Raw genomic sequence first — 22,861 nt, forward strand, 5'->3', positions numbered from 1 at the left:
TGTCACCGTTTTTAAAATGAATGAGTTTTTGTTGTCTTTTTCTGAAATAGTCATTGAATTAAGTATTTACTTCTGTAGGTAAAATAGGTGTTTAACAACCTGTTAAAATCCGCAGGAAATCGCAACTACTTCATATTATTATATTATATTTCATAATATACTAATGTATAATTTTTCCCCACCCACCCACGGAAGGTGCCGGACCCCCCCCCCCCCCCCCCCACACACACACACACACACACAATATTTAATGCTTCCTACGTCACTGGGCAGCAGGTCTGCTTTCTGTTCAGTGACATTATGTGCAATCTCATACAGCTCCACTGGGTGGCGTCATCCAAAAGAATTTTAGAGCCAGATGGTTGCATTAGTTTTGACAGACATAATAGTGTTTATACCGTCACCATCCTGTCAGTCCGCCCTGCTTTTTGAGCCTTTGTCACGTGCGCTAAATGTCCTGATGTAAACCAAAATGACCAAAATCAAACCAACAGCATATCAGAATGTTTCTGAAAAAAATTCACTCAATCCATGTCATGAAAGAAATCTTAGGACTACTATTTATTTGAGTGAACGTAAAAGAACACGCCAGTCCCTTTGATAACTCTGCTCTGAACGCAGAACAGCTAAATGCTGCAGCCCCTAACAGGCATCAGCGCTTTCACACAGCAATGGTAGTACTGACAGAGACTGCTCCGACTCTAACGACCTGCTCTTTATTCTGCCTTTTTCATCTTTGCTCATTCACACTCTCCAAAGACATGCCGGCGTTGCTCGGTCAGAGGTGCGTAGTGTGTGTTTCCTATGAAGTGTTCGTTGTGCCATTTTGACCTTTTACAGCGCTGTCAGTTCCGCGTTGTTCTGCCACAATGTCTTTTACATAAAACAGCCCCGCATCAAACAGGCTGTTTGAAGGGGGTTATTGTTTCTATAACCCCATTCGAGTTAATATGGCTCTCTATCCAGGCAGACAACAACACTACAACAAACCAATCAAATCTCTTCTGTCTCCGCCGCGGAAATGAACGGCCTATCCGCAGTCTGTCTAGGTCTGCTGTTTAAAAGAACAGCCAGTCAGCTGTCTGTCTGGACTTTAGAGAGAGGCCGTCTGACCAATAAGCTTTGGCTGGCTGGCTGCGGCGAGGGGGTGAGCGTCTGCCGAGGCCCAATCGCCGTATCAGTATTGCCTGCCGGTGCCGGGGACTGGTGGTGAGCAGCCACTGCAGCGCGTCGGGACCGGTCCGTGAACCCGGAGACGGTATACACTGAGGCGAAAGCAGACGCAGGTGAGTCCGAGGATGTGCTCGAGGCCTGGCTTTGGTCGTGGATGTTATGACATGGCAGCGGCGGAATTCGTGTCACGGCAAGACGGCTTGTTCGTGGTTGTGTCGTTTTCATGCCGGTGATAATGCTGATATGCTGTCAGACAATAGAGCGCAGTTTGCATTGCTATTTATTGATGCCGTCTGACATGCTGGCGACCAGCACCGCCGCCTCGAACTGTTAATTTCAATTTAATGGTCTACAGTCGCTGCTGAAGCGTTTTCGAATATCTAAATGACTCAGGTTGTTTATTGTGTTGATAATGACCTAATGGATAACGGGTATGTTGTGATTGTATTGTTAGGAACGTTGTTCGTAATGCCTCCAATACGCTTCATTGTTTGATAGAGAGTCTCTAGGGGTTAACTCAGACTGGAGAATAATAGTCTTCTAAATACTTGTTAATGCTTATTTCAAATGTATCGGAATGAGATGAAATATGAAACCTGTGAGATTGTTTGAAGTAGCGGATTAAAACGCGCAAGGAGGAGGCCGAGGGTGCTGGCTCTCCCAGCAATTAGGAAGAAAAATTCGAAATGCATCAGCCATTTACGTAGAGACTCAACTGGCTCCATATGCACCTAAATGGCTGCCCTGCGCCTGACAGCATAACCAACATTTTACTGTAAGGACAAGGCTTTGTTCAGGCCGAGCGCCTGATTGTTTCCTGAGCGGCGGATTAACGGAGGTAGATGTCTTGATGACGCTAGAGAGTTGAATCAATATTTAATGTGTGCTGCTATTATTCTGCAGTGTACAAAAGCACATTTGGTGTCTGTTGAACAGGAATGCCATCTCCTCTGTTGCTCAGGATTTACATGAGTCACATGCCGATGGATTCACATATCACTTTGATTCAACTGTATAACGGTGTTCAAGATGTGACATGCATAGAAAGTGAATTTAGTTTAGCTTTTCTGCATTACAAATATGATAAGCAGTGTTTATTTCAAATTCCATTGTGAACTGTATCTCAGAGTTAGGTCATTTGCAGGAGCTTTGTAATAAAAGTTTTATTCCTGTCACATGAGAACTGTTTGACAGCAGGAAAGTGTGTGTCACTGTTTTGTATTTGCCATGAACCCCACAACTCTTCCACTCTTCTCAGCATTACATTAAACCGAGAGTGTGTTTATTCTGGTCTTGTGACCTCTGTAAGGAGTTGTATTCCCAAATATCTTGAGTGTGGAAGTAGAACCTATAGCCTTTGACGCTGCACACAGTCAGCCCTCATACAGTGACAGCGTCTCTGTATGAATGAAAGGTGTCCTCTGTAGAAGAATGTGAATGAACCTGGTTATCCCTGATGTTGGAGGAGTTGTTCGTCTTTTTCTTTCAAGTAAAGTTTCTTATCAGCACCAGCGGCATATCGACAAAGACTATTATATTACTATTATGGCTTATTATAGGACCTGAATTCTGCAAGAATGGCAATGTGTCTGATAAATAGGCAGATTGAGTTGTTGTATTATTAGGGTTTAATGTTTCAAAAGCGTCTGGATGTAGGTCGTGTATGAAGTAATACCAAATTTAGGATTTGTGACATTTGTTTTTAACAGAAATTTGAGGTCACGATAATTGCTTGTTTGGTGTTTGGTACTGTTGTGTGCAATGACATATATTAATGAAAATAGAAATGCTTTTTAAAAAACACAACATTAAGCATTTAAAGGTTTTAATAACATGGCCTGTATTAGCAGGTCAGGCTTACGAAACAATTGAAAATGAGAAGTAGCTAAGAAAGTTGTAATTGTTACACCTAGTTAATATCACAGAGAGGAAACAGACACACAATGTGGCAGTGCTGTTTGAAGTGCCCAACAGTGCACTGCACTGCATCTGCTAGACACATACCATAAAACAAACCCAGTTTCATTTTATTACTGGTAATAGGTAATTTTGAAAGTATTGTTTTGTGCACAATGGCAAGAATTTTCCTTTTTTTTGTTCTAATGGACTCCTACCATACTAATTAATGGAGATTCTGTTGGAATTGTTTCATGCCTGCAGCATGTGGTTTTGTCAAATATTAAGCTAATTCATTGTATTTTTTAACAGCTAGCATGGCAACCTACAACCAATTTACACTTATCCAGTTTTCTAACCCCTTTATCCAAATGGTACAGGTAAAATCATCAGTTGTACTCAGTGAGGAAAGAGGGGATGATCTGTCGAACCTAATGAGTTTTTATACTGGAGGTGAACATAACTGATTAATGTTGGCTATCTTCTACAATATACAATTAGAATGAAAACACACTTCTATTTAAAGTTGTCAGAGCCACTGTGTGGCAGCATCAGACAGCAGCGGGGGGAGGGGGCGCTCCACGGGGAGGAGTTGCTCACGTTAACGCACATAGTATAATGGTAATAACTTCTTTAATTATCCGTTTTGTGGACACAGGATCAGTCAGAAACTAATAGCAAATCATACTGTGTATTTTCCCCAACACCTGTGCCCTTTCGAAAATATGGTATGACCTATCTTTGAGAGAACATGCTTTCAAGACATTGTGCAGTGCAAACTACTCTGCTTCTTATCTGACTTATAGTCAAAATATTCTTAGCAGTAACCAAAACATTAGCATATGTGCTACTGCTGGCTGCTACTCCTCTGTACCCCTTCAACCTAACCTGGTATACTTGTAACTCTGGTCCAGTGACATGATTTGTTCACTGTAACACTTTGCTCATTATCATTGGCTTTTCGTGCTGTCTGACAAAATATACATTTTTAAATTCTGTCAAAGTTTTATATATATAATTAACAGTTATATTATTCATGTGATCATGCAATTTTAACCAAATATGATCTTAGCAGCAGATTTTTAGGTATAAAAGGTTCATGATCTCCTGTCATCAATACGTTATTGAATAAAATCAAAATGAATCTACCAAACCACTAAAAGATGTCTTTGGGCAGTCAGCCTTATCTTATTGAGCAACACATATGTGGAACACTATACTCACTGAATTAAGCAACATTGTTTTGTTCCATACATTTAATTCCTGGCGCTTACAAACAACTCACCACTAACGGGCACATGACCTCTCTCTTGTCTTGTACACACATGGTGCAAAGTACCAGGATTGCAGTGATACTTTATTCTAAATAGCTGCTTTGCTCATTCATAAAGGCATTATTTATGGTGTATATAAGTGAACTGCGAGGCCTGTCAGAGCTTTCCATCTGGCCCCTGTATATTACTGAATTCAGAATAAGCCTCGTTAGGAGTAAAAACTAAGTTTCTAGTGTTTTACCCAGGGTTGACATCCAGCAGGGTAGTATAAAACCACCAACCTTGCAGTTGGCAATCAAGCGCTCCTTAAACCTGAACTATGGCCGCACCAGTCTGTATCCAGTCTAAAATGATTTTAAACTGCTGGCTCTCATTTAACATTTCTTTTGTTGTTGCACGTGCAGTGGTCTAATGGTTAGCGGGTCATGGATGATCCAATAAATCCAGAAATTTTCCTTTAGTTACATTTCTCTGTTTTCTCTGACATCGCAAAAATAGCAGCCTCCCCCACAACAGCTTGAGAGCCTTGTAATGTATAAATTTCACGCCCCCTAGTGGCTTGCCACTGTATTGGTAATGACTATATAAACACTGACAAAGGCTACACAATAACATAAATTTGGAAGGAAAATTAGTATATTATTATATCAAATAATAATATAATACAACATTTATTTTATTTTACAAGAGCATCTGGCCCTCATAATGTCTGCCAAAAAAAAACTGGCCCATGGAAAAATGTAGTTGATGACCCCTGGTGTACATTGTATAATGCCATCCTACACTGCCCACACTTGTCTTACAAAGAACCAGTATATGACCTGTCTGAAAGTGGCCCCCTTATGTATTGTACCAGTTTTAGTGTGACTGGCTAAAAGGCTAAAAACAAGCAAACTTTATCTGGATTTGTTGAATTCTCTTAATACCTTTACTTGTAGCACTATGCAAGCAGACACAAATGTGGTAGTTGTGCAGTCAGCATCCTTGTAGAATGTCTTTTCTCATCATTGAAATGAAAATGCTAAATTTGAGAAGGAAATAGTCCACATTTGTAATTTATTAGCGGCCTGTATCACTATATCACTAGTCTCCCCTATATTACTGCTCTTGTGAACTCTTGATCTGTTTGCATTGACCTTAGTCCCAATTGGGGCTAGTTTGTACCAAGCAAAGTCCTTGAATACTGTTGGGCTTAGCTGTGATCCAAGAGACCAATAACCAAAATTGTTGGTTAAAAAAAGGTCAGGTGTTAAATTACACAAACCTTTGTCAGGTGCCTTAAGGCCATGCCACATTTTTGAAATATAGAACATTTTAGCATGTGGTATGAATAAATTGATACTGTCCAATACACATCACAGTTGACTAGACAATGGGGTAGAGACATTCTAATTGCAGTTGTTAACATTGCTAGAGATGTTTCCTCTTTTGTCTCTGAGCTGGTTAAATATATACTCTAGCTGTGACTGGAAGCAGTGACTTATTCAGGAGAATAAGCAGTTTTCATATGATTGCTGCATTGCTGTGCTGCATTTATTTAGGTGCCTTACAACAGGGTTTCTTAAACTTCTTTGTTGTGAGGTAAAGTAATTTTATACCTAGGATCTCCAAGGCCCTGCATAGGCCTTTTTGCCTAAGAACCAAAAAAAACTATTTTTCACTTTTTATATATTTTTTTTTTAAACGAGGAAGACATGGTGACAAGGCCCCTCAGAGCTTGTTTTCTGAGTTGAGCCTGTTTCTGTATTTTTTTGTTTGTTGCTGTCAAATGTAAAAATGTGGTCTCGCAGAAGTGGAAAGGCATTATTCTTTCACTGCCATCGCACTCAGCTGGGGATATTCATCGCAGCATTGCAGGCAGAATTAAGAGATATAAAGCTGACCGAATATTGACTGCAGGCCAGCATCGTACGAGAACTCCAAAAAGTCTTGCAGATCACTTATATCAGGGTTGGTGATATGGTGAATCATACGGATTTCATATCCATTGTTTTCTGTGAGATTCCAGGATTTTGGGGGGAAGTGTGAATTATGATGAAGCAGTGTTGCATGATTACTGTGGGCACTTGGCGGGTCTGCACCTTCATCAGCCAGAGATGACAGACACATGGCCCAGTTGTAACCTTTCCGCGGACCGGTACCAGGCCCACAGTTTGAAAAACTCTGCCTTACAGGGTCACTGTAGTCAACTTGTTAAACTGTAGTCCTCCTGATAAACTGAAGGCAAAGCAGGATCTTTGGTTATACATAACATATGGAAAACCACTGTATGCAATGGTAGGCAATTGTTGTGGTTTAAAATAAGTGAATTGAGAATTGAGAATACTGAGAATGCAATTTTCTTCCCTTTTTGTATAGAGACCTGCTGACATACAAAGAAAAATCAGCTTTTGTTCAATACAAATTTTTGTTTTCATAATAAAAGAAATATATAAACTTTACAATATTCCCTAAGCCCCACAGGTTTCTCACTTACTTAAACAATCCTCAAAATAACATGCTCTGTGTTTTGTCAGATTTCTGAAGTTGCTGATCATCCAAGGATGACCAGCCATTCTGGGTCAAGCACACTGGTAATTGGCTAGCTCCAGTCTCTGGCTGGTCTATTGTTGTGTCACAATACATAACAATGTATGAGTTCAGGTGTTAGCAGACAAAGGTACAGCTCAGTGTGCAGGGAACCTGGTATGTCCTACTCATTATGTGTGAGCCAGGTTAATTTGTTAACACTGTTAGTCAAAACTACATCTTAGTTTTGATTAACAGGATGAATGTGATGATGTTAAAATGTAATCAGTGTGTCTGCGTTAATTTGCTCCTAATAATATTAAGACATTCCTCGATCTTATAAGGAGAAAAAAACATTACATACATACATGCATACATATATTACTGTATTTTGGGTGGTAATCATCAGGTTAATGCTTACTTGTTTTGTGTCTGGTTTATAACCTCTTCTATTGGCTCTATTGCCATCTTATGGTAAAACTAGCATAGTTTATTTACTTCAACTGCTTGATGGAAACAAAATTCATATTTTTCTTTTTTTGCCCACTTTCCAAAGATTTACTAATAATGCCACTAATTAAAAATTATTAATTATTACTAAAAACTACAGAATAGGAAGTGAGCACCAGAGCACTGCAGCTATCAACCACAAGGTGTCAGTTGTGGCATGAGCACACACTTGCAGATCAGCTGTGCATTTGCTAACACCAGTAGAAGCCATTCTTCTCCTTAACCATATGCACTTATACGTGCATAACTTGCTGAATGAAGGTGTGTCCACCTGTGCTGTCTTGTCTCTTTATATGCAAATAAACATGCCATTTTAGGATTTTAATGATCTGATAGTATGTACTGTCAGTAAAACTGTGATAGTTCACTTATCTGAGGTGAAGATTTGGCATTGGATGCTCTTCTCAGGAATATACTCTAAATAAGGACATTATGTAGCAGCTAAAATTGTGCTCATTAGCTCTCTTTCTCTCGACATGTATAGAAAACCCAGAAAAAACTGTCCAGAAAATCACTGTCCAGCCAATAGTATTGAAAAGTATATATTGTCTGATCCTTTCACCATACTTTGGTGTATTGAGACTGGACACTGGACCCCCTACAGTACGCCTACCGGACCAACAGGTCCACCTCAGACACCATCACCGCAGCCCTGCACATCTCCCTCTCACACCTGGAGAATAAAGACTCCTACATCAGGATGCTCTTTATGGACTATAGCTCCACGTTCAATACAGTCATCCCCCACAAGCTCACCCACAAACTGTTCTCCCTCGGACTACACCCAATCCTCTGTGACTGCCTCCTGGACTTTCTGACTGGCAGGCCTCAGTCTCTCAGAATTGGGAACAGGACTTAAGCCAGTATTATCACAAACATTGGCACACCACAGGGCTGTGTCCTCAGTCCCATCCTCTACACCCTGTTCACCCATGACTGCGTGGCCTCCCAGACAGACAACATTATCCTGAAGTTTGCAGACGACACTGCCGTGATAGGACGCATCACGGGCGGGGCAGCTGACAGGAGGGAGGTGGCCACTCTGGTGACATGGTGTGAGGACAACAACCTCACCCTCATGACGAGACTAAGGAGATGATAATGGACATGAGGAAGGAGAGGAGACCTCATCAGCCACTGTTTATCCGGGGACTGGAAGTGGAGAGGATGAGCAGTTTCAAATATCTGGGGGTCCACATCAGCCAGGACCTCACCTGGACTCTCAACACCGAACAGCTGGTGAAGAAAGCTCAGCAGCGGCTGTACTTTCTGAGGAGGCTGAGGAAGTTTGACATGTCGCCCAAAGACCCTCAGCGGCTTTTACAGCTGCGTCGTTGAGTCCATCCTGACCAGCTGCATCACCGTGTGGTACGACAGCTCTACCGCCATGGGCCGCAAACGCCTGCAGAGAGTGGTGAAGTCTAAGCGTCTAAGATCACCAGGACTCCTCTGCCCTCTCTGCAGAGCATCTATCAGCACAGAGTCCACAGGAGAGCTGCCTCCATCATCGAGGATCCCCTCAGGCTGGAGGTACAGGAGTGCGAAGTGCAGGACCACCAGACTCAGGAACTCTTTCTTTCCCTCCGCCATCAGACTCCTCAACAGCTGACAGGAGTCTGTAACAATGGACTACCCTGCGCATACACACTGAAGCTGTGTCTCATTTCAGGGTCTGCATCCTTCGGAGGATGCAGCCTACGCGGTCTCAGGAGGCCGCGTCCTCCTGAGGATCCTCCGGAGGATCCTCAACCGTTGGTAAATGGGACGGTCTGGCCTTTAAAGCACTTCCTGATTGTGGCGCGACGTCATAAATTTTGCCCCGGGAAAAACAAAATCAGCGACAGCGACACAACACGGACTACACAACAAGCGGGACAACAGTGTGGATTTAGAAATTTGGAATATTTTAATATATTTATTTGTTGTTGGAGGAAGAGGAGAGGCGGCTCCAGCGGCAGCAAAACCGGTGACGGCTCATTTTCTTCAGGCTGGGAGAGCGCAGTGGGGAGGTGACGGTAAGCTGCTGTTTAACCATATTATTGATCATAATTAATATACCAGTTACTGAGCAAACGCTAGATATATAACCAGTAGATAGACAAATATGATTAAATGTAATTTATATTTGATTCAATTGTAAGACTTGATACAGGGTCTGTTTGTAATTTTAATACTTTAAATTAAATAGCTAAATGTGTAAGAACCCTGCAAATAACCCTGAAAGCACTGCTTTAATGTGTCATTAAGCATCAGGTCTGTCACTGCACCAGAGAATTACTGCTGGGTGGAGGAGAGTGGGGCTCCCTGGCAGGACCAGCTGTCTGTCCTGGAGGAGGTGTACTGACCATCATCACCTTTGGAGGGTGAGGATACATATTTTATAGCTTTTCATATTTTAAGCTGCTGTGGAAGCCGCTCTGTGGAAGTTATTATTTTTATTTTTGCCCTTTTTAAAAACATCTTAAGTAACATGGCAGCCGCCGATTGTCAGCTCTGCAAACCCTGATGGACGATGTGGTGGACAGAGGAGACAGACACCCCCCTCCCCCAGATGATGTCCCACTCACAGCCAGAGGACTCCAAGGTCTTCACCGTGGCATCATCCAGTCCAGCAGCACCAAGGACTCCTGCTCAGCCAAACATTTATATATATGTTCTTTGTGAATAGTATTTTCTGCTGATCTTTTATAAATAATAAACTGTACATTTTCATAATGCCCACTGGTAAATAGTTAGAAATGTTCAAACTGTGTCTTTGTAAATATTGTACATAACAGAACAATAAATGATTTACTGAGAAGTTGTTCAAAAGTTTACTTAAATTATAAATAGGTAATGAAACACATAATGTAACAAGGTTAGAAGAGTTTAAGAACACAAAGACAAGAACAATTTAATACACAATTTAATAAGTAACCATTTAAATAACACAGAACATAAAATCACTGCTGTCCAACATCCTCTCAATGAGCTGAGGTCTGTCCGTTCTTTCTCTGCTCTCCCTCCCTCTCTCTCTCTCTCTCTCTGCTCTCCCTCTCCCTCCCTCTCTCTCCAGCCTCATCTCCTCCGTTATCAGTTGTCAGGTTTCTTCTGTTTCTCTCTGCTCCTCCTTCAACAAAATGCCAACAGGCAGAATGACCGTTTGATATAATAACGATAATATTGCTCCTCACGTGAACTATACTTTATACTATACTACAGTAAACAGTCCAGAAACAACATTCAATCAAAGCGTTTACTTCACAGCGCCTCGTATCAACAGGACATCATGTTTGTAAATATAAAACTCATTTTTTTAATGCCGCTATCACTACTAGCATTTTAAAACTCTCGAACTACTGCTCTTTACTTACATTTAAATGTGAATTCGGCACTCCTGCCGCTGCCGCTCGCTTGGTCCGTCATTGTACTATTGGACAAAAGTAGGCCCGCAAAGCATTGTGGGATATTTAAGGCCACGAAGGATGGTAGCGATGCGTCCTCCAAATTCAGGCAAAAGGAGGACGCATTTGGAGGACGCATTTGAAGGACCCTTCGACTTTTGGCGAATTGGGACAGCCTTCGCGCAGCTTTGTGACGTAAGCGGCCTTAAAATGCGCACTCCGAAGGATGCAGACCCTGAATTGAGACACAGCTTGAATGTTTACATGCTGACATGTTTACATGCAGTAACAGTAACTGCAATATTGTTTATCTATTTATTTCTTTATGCACCAATATACAATCCAATAACTGCACATGTACAGTTGTTTACCTCCTGCACTATGATTCATTCTCTGCTCAATTTGCACAACAGCTGATGTAGCACACATTTATACACATTTATACACATTTATATGTATACAGCTTCATTTACTTCCATAGTTTATATTTTGTGTACGTTTGCATCTTTTTGCTCTTCAAATTGCTCTTTTGCAAATGATTCTATTTTGTCTTTCTTAAACCTTTATGGCATTCAGTGTGAGCAGCAAAGTAAGAATTTCATTGTACAGGGAAACCAGTTTCCTTACTGTGCATATACAATAAACACTTTGAATCTTGAATATTTTAATCTATTTCTATTACTGCCCCGTGTCAATATTCTCTAGTAGTCCCATGTTAAGAGGTTTGTGACTAAAAGGCCTCATGTTTGTGCTATGTATGCAATTTCTTTTTTCTTTTACTCTCATTTAGCTTGTGAAATTGTGTATGCCCCACCCTGTGGTCTGCAGTTCTGTACTTGGTCTTTGCTTGTGAAAGTGCCAGCTCTTACAAAAAAGATTTTCCTCTTACTCCTTCGAAAACACTCGGGCTCCTCTATAGCTCCTTAATACTTTCTCCCCCCTTTTCTCTCTCTCTCCAGTCAGACCGCCAGTCACTCAAAATGACTGTCATGTCTCAGGAATGTTTACTAGTAGTACAACTAGAACAAGAAATACATATCTCTGGCAATTAGGAATTGCTCCAATTTTCCATGTCTGATATTGATACCATAACCTGAAGTTATCCAGTGCAGTCTGCTTCCTTGTCTTGAACAAGTAACGTTTTAATAATGCAGTACATTTGTGTGGATGTCCTTTACTTAACTTAGCCATCTAAAAAATCTGAATTTAGTCATTTTATACATGGCTGATTTTAGTATACCGCTGTGGTGGTTATTGTTATTTACTCTTCTCATTTTACAAAGTTTACCACAAACAGAAACCACCAAAGTATAACTATATACTATATAAGTGACTCATCTAAGCGAGCACTGTATTATAGCATTTTATTATTAATTATGACTATGTAGGAAAGTATCTCCATCTGCTACTGGTCCTCCTTACTACCCTTTACGGGCAGCCACACAATTGTAGTACCATCAGGAGCATCTTCAAATTCAGGTCATGCCATGACAGTCCTTTACTCTGTTTTAGTAATGGACCGCACATCTACACCACCACTACGTGTAGCACATCTGAATGGTTCAGTATGATGTTTAATGTCTCTGACAACCTCTATAGTGTCAATTATCCAGTTGTTGACACTTGCTCTTAAGGTTCTGATGCAAAATATTTATCCTACTGCAATCTGGTAACTTAATATTTCTATTGTGGCTCAATTTCACAAATTATGTAATTGGTAGCTATCGGTGTAAAAACATTGTGACCTCTGCTTTATGGAGTGTGCTGCTTTCTTTCTCTTATATCCTCTTCTCTGTTCTCTACCCCACTGCCCCCCTCCCCATCCGTCAGTACCTACACCCTCACACTTGTGACTTGCATGCATGTCCCCACCCCTCAGGCGACAGCAGAACAGGAATTGATTAGTGGTGCAGCTTAAAAATAGGTGACTGGTTGTCATAGTGACACCCACAATGAGCTGTTGTCTAGTTTAATAATAAGAGCAGTCTGTGGAAGGTGTTAATGTTGCTTTTTGTCCTGTGTATCCACAGGCAGCAGGTGAAGGTGTGTGTAATCATTGTGCTGTTATCCTGCTCGATTGGATATCTGTTCAAAGTCCACACACCATCAGCCAACAGCAAAACATCACCACCTTCTCCTCTCCCATTGGTTCTGAATGTGCATCCCACAACCATTAACTCCTTAGTTGCTCCCCATAACCAATTACAACTCTGTTGCTATGGGCTCTACTCTGATTGGCCTCATTAGTGTCAGCTAGCCATATGCAAATCTTCATAGACGGGCTGACAAGCTGTACATCTTCAATACATAAAGTAGCCCCTGTCACAAACTGCACAAACTGCTTTGGCACACACCACACTAGATGATGTCTCGTATTCAGTCACAAAATACAAACTTAACACTTCACCAAGTGTAATTAGACTAGTGCAAGTATAAGAGGTGCCATAAGCAGTGTGTACTTAATCAAGTGTTCTTTTCACACTAAACCCTCTGTAAAGTTTAGAGTATGAGGTCTGGATTCACCCTTTCACAAATGTGTGTCTGTGACAAATGCTGACCACAGGAAGCGGTTTGTTGAAGGTGAGCTGTTGTGATTACTTGGTAGGGTTAGGCAGTATGGTCAAATCTTCCAGTCATTTACCGTCTTTTCATCAATTAGTGATTGCTGATAGATTCCTGCAAACCTGCTTATGCCCTTAAGGCACATGTATGTTAAGTGGCTAGTTCACTCAGTGTATTTCAAAGGAATCAGGTCAGAATCGGAAGAAGGACTCCTCTGCATGCAGCCGTGAAATGGTCAAAAGGTGGTTCTATAAATAACAAAAGTTCACAACATCACTGTTTTAATGTAGTTTATACTGTGTTTATCTATAGGGGCTTTTCAGCACTAAGCAACCTCTGATATCAGCTAAATTATCATTTTTCCATTGTGCTGTTTCTTGAAAGACATAACTGCTAAAAGAACAGGCACAATATGGCATTTAAAAGCCAGTTTAACTGTGTATTATGTTTATTTATGTTTTTTTTTCATTTATCATCACTATAGACCTTCACCGATCTTGCTCCCTGAAGGTAGCATTATGACCAGCATATAATGTTTTATAAAATTTTTAAAGTAAGTCCCTAAATGTTAGCAGTACAGATGGGCTAGAAAACTATACAAATGGTGGATGGTTACCAGAAAAATATTCACACACATACTTATACATTTCACCTTCTTACAAAAAAGTTTCCCAATTTGTCCTATCCACCTGCCAACACCACCTAGTCAGTCGAATAAATTGTCGTGGTTGACACCATGCATTAAATAAATAATCTTTACCATTGCTTACCTTATTACATTTCAGAAATCTGTTTCTGGACAAGAAAGTGTTCTCTCTGTTGTGAATTTATGGCAGTAGATATGTGTGAGGACGGCTGCTGATTTATTTCTGAAGAGGGCATATTGGCAGCATCCATCTGATCGACAGCTCTTTGCATAAAGAATGAATGCTTGTGTATATGTGTCTGTGTGTTGGGGGATGGGAGGAGGGAGGAGGGAATTGGGAATTAAGTGTTGGCATTATGTCAAGAGAAAGCTGCCATTTCTAGCCCTGTACACATGCACAACCTACACACAAAGGCATGTGCAAGGATAGCCATAAATGCAAAAAAGTCCATTCTCTGCGTGTTTAGCTGTGGGTAATGTGAACACGTAAAGCTCTTGGGGTTTGGCTCGGTTAAGTGGCCCCTGAAAGTACATACGTGTTTATTTATACTGTGAAAAAGGAGAGGAATAAAGACAAGGGTTTAAGGAATAGGGGGAGGGTAGAAGTGTAGGGAGGGGTTTCTTTGTGCTACTGTACAGGCGGTTTAAAATCCTTACTTCTTTTGGAATGCTGTGCTGTGTGAGGATATGTGTCCACTATCTATCTGCTGTTTTATAATGGACAACTGTTTTTTTTTTAGTGCTTGACACCGTTTTATTCAGTGTTACTGCTGTAGAATCTTTGTGAGAGACCTGTCCAAAATCTGTCTAGGTTTTGGGATGAGACATGTGGCTCTAGGTGGCGAGACTTGCTTCCACTTCCAAACTCCACCCTTGTTTTTTCTTTGCTGCTCTCACAATGTCTCTTTTTCTTTTCCTTTATTGCTGGCAGAGTGCCCAAGGCAAATGGAGGGTGGAGATTGTGTGTGTGTGTGTGATGGAGGGGGGATCTAGTATAGCTGCTGACTGTAATAGTCATTATATTATGTAAAAGCTGGCGGTGGTGACCAGGAGGTGGGGGGGGCAGTAGGGAGGGTTTAGGGTGCCAGTTAACTGACGTGCATGGCCATGATTGGTCCATCAGCATCTTTCTAAGCAGAGCTCCCTAGCTCATTTAAGGTGTGGGCTTAGTGGAGAGGCTGCAGGAGCTGCTCGTGTTTTTCTCAGCAAATGGAGGCATTTGCTCTGCTGCGTCACACATTAATGAGAAAAGAGGAAGTGACAAAGAGGGCTGTGTTTTAGGATCCTTATGCCTCCTCCCTGTGTTTAAGAGCCTGCTGGTGATGTGAGAAGGATAACAGAAGCTGCCTTGAGAAGGGCAGAATGAACAAATTACAGCTGGGGAGGCCAGACGACAGTGATACAATAGACGAGGGAAACACAGCAGCAGGTATCATTTGCCTAAACAAGCTAAGCTCACCTGCTCTCCAGATTACAGGACATTTTTTGCCAAATCCTTACATCGTAACACAGTGTTGGTAATAAAAATATCCATTTGCATGATGTCTGGCTACACACATAATGTACTTAAAAAAAGGTGTTGGTGCTTCCCGACCCACTTTCTTGAACTCCTACAATTTAAATTACTTGAATTGATTGTATTCATATGTATTCATCCCTGGTTCACATTTATTTGCCATTTTGGCAGAGAACATTAACAGTGATTGGTCTGTCAGGTCATCCAATGGGACAATCTTAGCATGAGCTGCAAACAGTTTAGTACACCAGTTATGGCTTTACCTGAAACAGGATGCAGTCTGTTTGCATTGGCTAAGTTTATTTTGTATGTGCAAATCATCTTTATCTGTAAATTTTTTCTGTTTTTCTAATCTTCAATGTTCCTGTTGATGTATATTCTTCAGGATGGAGCGGATGTCTGAAGAGGCACTGAGGCTCAATCTGCTGAAACGAGGCCTGGAGTCACCCAGTGAGCGAGAAGAGGCACTGGCCAAGCGTTTAAAAATGGAGGGTCATGAGGCCATGGAGCGCCTCAAGATGCTGGCACTGCTTAAACGCAAGGACCTAGCTGACCTAGCAGCGCTGGAGGTTGCAGGGACCCTAGGAGATGGGAAGGGGCCCGGAGCTAGTACCCTTCACCACCAGACCCTTATGAGTGCAGCTTATGAGGAGAAGATGAATGGGAGTCTGAGGCTGGGAGGCCACAGTGGCCATGTTGGACCAAGTAAGAATGGAAAGGAGAACATCCTGGACCAGCCAGTAGACATGAGCGCTGGGAGAAGATGGTGAGAACAAACTTTAAACAGAGGCATACTGTGTAGTATGTAGGAGAAGTACATTTGTTACTAATTTTAACATTTGCTCTGCTCTATGCAACTTTCCTAGTCTGCTGTGTCTTTGAGCCAACATAAACAACCTACTGAATTCTTAACTGATAAAAAAAAACAAACAGATTATGTTTAGTAACAGTAGAATTCAATTTTATTTTATTTTTATCACATCACATTTATAGTCAGAATTGTAGGCACTTTACAGCAGCCCAGAGACTGACCCCCAAGCAAAAACTTAAGGGCAAACAGTGGCAAAGGCTATAAGGCAAGCTAAAAAAATAACTGTTATATTTATTTATATTACAACTGATGTATACTACTACTATATACATAGGTTGGTTGGTCAGAGGGCTGCACAGCAGGTCAGCATGCAGATCTGGAGGCAGAAAGACCTGCAGAAAGATCCAGAGAGAAACACAAGGTAGGACAGGAGACAATGTTAACGGCTAAACAAAAAGGTTTGAGTCTAATCTTAAAGGTGGAGTTGGTGCCTGCCTTGTAAGTAATGAGAAGGATTTTGAAGTCTGGATTTCAGTGGAAGCCAGTGAAGAGAAGCTAAAACAAGAGAGATATGAGCCATCTGGTTAATTCCTGTCAGAACTCTAGCTGCTGCATTCTGGATCAACTGTAGAATATTTAGGGAGTAATTTGGATTACAGATTTGCAGCCTATAAGTGATGAACACATGAACAGGTTTTTCAGCATCACTCTGGGACAGGATGCTCCTGAGCTTGGCAAAAGTAAATATCTTTATCAAATATGAAGTTCCTCACAGTTGGAGGCCAAAATGAAGCCATCCAGAGATGCTATCAGCTAATCTAGTCCTAAAATGTCGGGAACAATAAACAATTGCCTCATTTTTGTCTGAATTTGATAGCGAAGAATTGTGAGTAATCCAGTCCTTTATGTTCATTAGACATGCCTGAAGTTTACCTTATGGCTCAGTTTCCTCAGGAAACTAGGTGTCATTAGAATACAGACATGTACATTTAACCTTATTAACATGAACGAAGTGGGATCTTTCTAATAAATATGATTTAAACCAGCCTAGTGCCTTCCGTTTAATCCCAACCGCATTTCTAATGTTTGTAATACAATACTATGATCTGTAGTGTCAAATACAGCACTGGCAGTAGAACAAGTATTGAGACAAGTCCATGGTGGATAGACCGGTGAGGTCAACTGCAACTTAAACCAGTGCTGTGATTATCTCCAGTGAACTGAATCCAAACCAAAAAACCTATTATAAAAAAATTAATGGGAGGTTGGAGATCAGTCTATAATTTGCTAAGGTGTCTGGATCAAGTGAAGGTTTTTTAAGTAAGGGTCTGATCACAGAAACCTTAACTTGCCTGTGGTAGATAGACTTCTTTAAATACAGGTTTATCTGAACTGATCTCAGTGGTCTCAATGGTTTTAACTCAAAAATAGCAATGATCTATAAAGTGCGTGGACAAAGTAGGAAGTGGAGGTGGATTTCACACTTGTAACAGGATATATTTATTAGCAAAGATACGATTGATATTTAGCATGTGTATCTGGATTTTAGTGGAAGCCAATGAAAAGAAGCTAAAAGAGATATGATCCCTATTGCTGATTCCTGCAGAACTAGCTGCTGCGTTCTGGATCAGCTGCAGGCTGTTGATGGAGTAATGGGGACATCCTCATATTAGTGAGTTGCAGTAGTCCAGTCTTGAAGTAACAAAAGCATGAATGAGCTTTTCAGCTTCACTTTGAGAGAGGATGCTCCTGATCTTAGCAATATTACGGAGGTGAAAGAAAGCAGTCTTAGAAACCTGTTTAAAAGATAAATGACATGTCTTGATCAAAGATAACTCAGAGGTTCCTCACAGTCGTACTGGAGGCCAAAGTAACGCCATCCAGAGAGAGAATGTTATCAGATAATCTAGTTCTGAGATGTTTGGGGCCAAAAACTCAGACAAAACTGAGTTTAACAGTAATAAATTGGAGGTCATCCAGTCCTTTATGTCTTTAAGACATGCCTGCAGTCCAACGGCTCTGTTTTTTCAGGCTTTATGGATAAATACAGCAGGGTATCATCAGCATAACAATGAAAGTTTATGCCGTGCTTTTGAATAATATTGGGGAGCATGTAGAGGGTGAACAGGTCGAGCACTGAACCCTGTGAAACACCTTTTATGTACATCAACAAAGTGAAATCTGCCAGATAAATATGATTTAACCAGCCCAGTGCTGTCCCTGTAAACCTAATCTCTGTTCTAATCTGCGTAGTAAGATGCTGTGATCTACAGTGTTAAAGGCAGCACTGAGGTCCAGTGAAGGTTTTTCAAGTAGGAAAATGGTCACAGCAGATTTAAAAGCCTGTGATACATATCCTGTTGCCAGAGACAGGTTGATCTGGCCTTATAAAGAGTCTCCTATCAGAGGAATAACATCCATGAGGAGCCGGGTCTAAAAGACATGTAGTTGGTTTAGATTTACTGATGCTGGTGGTTCAGCAGAGCCACCCCTTTTTTTGGTGTAAGCTGCCCTAACAACCCCTACATCAAGCAGAGATTTTAGGTACCATGACAGTGGATTAGAACCCTCTTTTATTACTTCAGGCTCCATGTGTGTTCATACTACAGCTGGCCCACCGCATCTAACTTTAAGCGCAGAAGACTTTGCTAACAAGCACCAACAAGAGTGCTGCTCGGTGCTTATTTATTCTGCTCAATACAAAGATTCTAAGTACCTGTTGCATTGCTGTTGCTCATTTCCCTAAAGTTAAACCTTGCACAATCAGCCTTGTGTAGTTTAGATGCATACTATAGTTAACCTGAATGCTAATAACACAATCATTGAATATTTAGTCAGGATATTTACTGAAAGGAAATGTGTGATGGGGTTAATCAAATTGCCTTCCGGTATGTACATATTGGAGATACAGTTGAGGCTAGCATCTTTGGAATGTTTTTAGTTTAAATCCCTTTTGGCTGCACAGCAATAGGTCATGGTAGTTAGGTATTACAAAACTGAAAAATATAATGCATCGATTGACTGGGGACTAGAATTAGCTAGTTTCAGCATTGTGTCAGTCAGTCTTGTGTATTTCCCAATCTGTGGTTTTTCCCTATCTTCTCAGAGGAAGTTATTTTAAGCTGCTGTAGAGACAGCAGCCACCTCTCCGTTACTTGCATAAGAAAATACGAATCAAATAGGGAATGCCACCCTGACACTCCTGCTGGTTCTTCTAAAAAAATGTCCTTTTGAAAGTTTAAGATCCCCATCAGCGCAAACGTTTTTTTTGTATTGTTGTTTACTTGTACTGATGAGCACCCACTTCTTACAAGATTTAATTTTTCCTGTTTTACTTTAAAGTGATGTAGCCCATGATAGAAGAACTCCATCTCCAGATGTCATCATCCTGTCGGACAATGAGGCATCCAGTCCGAGAGCTACACCTTGTCCTGAGGAGCGTGTTTACCAGGCCAACCTGGATATGTTCAAGGTAAACACCAGCAGCATAACCTTTTCACTGCTAAATTAAATAAATTGAATTATTGTAATGTTCTTATTTGTAAGTGAGATGTCAGGCTAACTAAATTAATGTTTGCATAAAAAGAGAGTCTTTTTTGGACTTTTTTGGCTTCCATAAGTACATCTTAATTTTTTATGAGAGTTGAAAAAACTGCATATTTATTAATCAGTATAAAACACATGATGGTTGGTGGACTGTTTACACTGTTAAATTGTGAAACAGTTGAAACATGTTTATATCAGATCTCTTTTGATTTGTTTAAACTGCTCGAACATTTTTACACTTCTCGGGATTGGCAGCTAAGTCCCATCAAAGAACTTCTCCTGACTTACAGGACAGGGAAATTATTTCTTAGGAACAGTTTTAAACCTGGTGGTCTGAGTGTAAACTATTATAATAACTATAAATATATATCACAATATGCAGGGGTGCTATGTTTCCAAAACCATTCTAATCCCACAGTTTAACACATTGAAGTAATGAATGTTTTTCATAGCAAATAGATACTCCTGCTGTTGCAGATAGCGTTTTACAAACATGATGCTTGTGTTGTACTTGTAGACACATGTAAGGTGTATTTTTCTGTTCTAATTTATCCTATGTAACTGCAGTGATTGTGTTTTGAGCATATGAGTTGTGAGTTGTTCCAAAATCAAGCTGACCCACACTCAAAGGATGCCAGAATGTCTGCTGTGCAGAAATGTCCTAGAATTGCTACAGCTTCTCCTATGGCTTCTCTGTAGACGTGGTGTAAAGCTTCTATGTAGAGGTGTATTTAAGCGGTTTAGTTAAAAAATGCAGTTTCCTTTACTTTGCTTTATGTATATATGTCACTGTAATGTTGTGTTTGTTCCAGGGTAAGACAGGAGAAGAGAGGCAGCAGATGATCAAAGCTCTGAGAGAAGAGCTGCGTCTAGAGGAGGCTCGCCTTGTGCTGCTCAAGAAACTCCGACAGAGTCAGATGCAGAAGGAGAATGTGGTGCAAAAGGTTGGTACTGCAACTGATACCATACTTTCACAGATCCACAATCAACACTAGGGCTGCAACGACTAGTCGACTAATAGTCTACGAGTCGTCAGTGACGTCGCAAGTGTCAATGGGCTCTCTGCCTGGAGTTTTGGTGGTGGGATGTATAAAGTACTCCAATTCTTTGTTTCTTTAACGTATTTAAATTCTGCTTTTATTGCATTGTTTATATGACAGAGGTAGTTATTACTGTAGTATTTATTGCTGTGCAGATTAATGATAATTTGGAAAAATACTTAATGTATAATTATCTAATTAGTTTACATTGCACTATGACATTTTTCAATAGGAAAGTCCTGCAAAAAAGATCTGAATAATTTTCTCACCAATTAATAGCTAACAGTAATGTAGTGTGATGACTTTTTTTGCAAAGATCTTTAAAAAAAGTCTTGTTTGTATACTGATCATAGTATCACAACCATTCAGGCATCTTAGATATTGGTGTGATTTGGTTATGAGCAGCACTGTATCACCTATGTAAAACTTAGTGATGTCACTGGCATGCACTTTTTATCTTGTTATGTTGAAGCACAGTTGGTACTGTAATATCCTATGATCAGTAAAACAGCAGTTGTTGGAGATACAGCCATTATATTCAGGCTGTTACATACTCCACGAGAACAGAGAAACATGTTCTGGCTCCCAGCGCTCTGAAAAGAAAATGATGGAAATTCTCGGGTGTGTTTGCAGGTCCCAGTGGTCCAAAATGCTGCATCCTCTGTACAACAGTCTCCTATCCACACCTCCACTGGCCTGGGGAAGTTGCCTGTAAGGCCCGGCCTACACAATCCTGAGCCCCAGAACCTCCGCACTGCACAGGTTTGTTTGTGTGTGTTTGTTTTAGAAGAGGTAAAAGGAAGGGTGCACTGTGTTTAAAATTAAGCTGATACTCTCAGTTCTGTCAATATGTCACCAAAATATGTTTTACTAAGTTTCAAAACTTACTCACAAAGCTATGCATAACAGAAGGTTGATCAGTCATTATTTAGAACCTATGAATGTGTACAAGGTGTTGTGGGAAATGTAGAACCCAGCAGAACACAGCAATGGATTCCAAATCCTGAATTCTAAAGGCCAAGAGTATACATTTGTTAATATCAAATGCAGGTTACTAGGCAACAGGAGCAGAACATTGTGATGAACAGGAAGTCTTCCAAAGATTAGACCCTCCCATTTAACAACTGTGTGTGGAACTTTTAAGGCCTGTGGTCTATGAAAGACTGCCACACAGTCATATGATATCCAGGATGATGCTGCACAAATGCTGTGTGTGTTTTTTTTTCATTCTTTATTTGATGGTAAGTGTTTTTTCCACAGAGCTCAAAGTCTTACAAAAGCCAAGTTTTAAAAGAGTACTTAATGAGTCAAAGAAATGTCAAAATATAGGAGCACATGCTATAAGTCCTTGTTCTTGCATAGTCTTCTTAAACTTCATGTCGAAATGGCATTACATATATAATAGAATGTGCATGAATGTGCGTGAGTAGTGGGTTTTAGGATAGTCATGTCCCATCTGCTGTCAGTTCACTCAGTAGTTGCTGCCCTCTGCTGTCCACAGTGTAACATAATGTAATATGCTTGAACTCTGTTAAAGAATGGATTTAATATTTATTATGTTTACCAAACCCAGTCTGAAGTAGTTTGGTTTATCTGCTGCTGTCACATACAGGTTAGATAATTATTGGTGCTGTCTAAAAAAAAATAATACCTTTCTTTTTAAATCTTTCTTTTCATAAAACTGTTTGTCTTCTTTAGGGTCATACAGTTATCCGGTCAGCAGCCAATGCCAACCTGCCACCCATGCTAATGTCTCAGCGAGTGATAGCCCCCAACCCTGCTCAGCTACAGGGCCAGAGGGTCCCCAAACCTGGGATGTCTCGCTCAAGCTCCAGCAGCATGGCCAATGCTGTCAACTACCAGCAAGTATGGACTCAGCTGTAGTTCCATTACAGTACTGCATTCTTATCCTTGCTATGAAAGTGTCATTTTTTAAAAAATATTTCCCAAATGCTGTTTATAGAGCAAAGACGTTTTAACACTGCATTTTTTTACC

At 40.7% G+C, this 22,861-nt stretch overlaps 2 protein-coding genes across 4 annotated transcripts in view; both read left to right on the top strand.

Annotated features, from left to right (window-relative positions):
* LOC114432463 (immunoglobulin superfamily DCC subclass member 3-like) overlaps positions 1-8,460 on the top strand; it is a 31,405-nt gene extending 22,945 nt beyond the window's left edge. Inside the window, exons 14-15 of the mRNA XM_028400488.1 lie at positions 7,966-8,097; positions 8,254-8,460. Coding sequence (XP_028256289.1) covers positions 7,966-8,097; positions 8,254-8,460 — 339 coding nt within the window. The remainder of the gene's footprint in view (positions 1-7,965; positions 8,098-8,253) is intronic.
* gatad2b (GATA zinc finger domain containing 2B) overlaps positions 1,089-22,861 on the top strand; it is a 31,389-nt gene continuing 9,616 nt past the window's right edge. For 2 of the 3 annotated variants that reach the window (XR_003672476.1, XM_028433696.1), the window contains exons 1-7: positions 1,089-1,286; positions 15,854-16,234; positions 16,614-16,700; positions 19,622-19,751; positions 20,638-20,769; positions 21,499-21,627; positions 22,564-22,731. Coding sequence is in view for 2 of the 3 variants with exons in the window: in XM_028433696.1 (XP_028289497.1) it covers positions 15,855-16,234; positions 16,614-16,700; positions 19,622-19,751; positions 20,638-20,769; positions 21,499-21,627; positions 22,564-22,731 (1,026 nt within the window). In the remaining variant the exon portion in view is untranslated. The remainder of the gene's footprint in view (positions 1,287-15,853; positions 16,235-16,613; positions 16,701-19,621; positions 19,752-20,637; positions 20,770-21,498; positions 21,628-22,563; positions 22,732-22,861) is intronic. The other variant, XM_028433709.1, reaches the window with a different exon arrangement.

Source organism: Parambassis ranga, chromosome 2 (genome assembly GCF_900634625.1).
Source record: "Parambassis ranga chromosome 2, fParRan2.1, whole genome shotgun sequence".
Taxonomy (NCBI): Eukaryota; Metazoa; Chordata; class Actinopteri; family Ambassidae; genus Parambassis; species Parambassis ranga.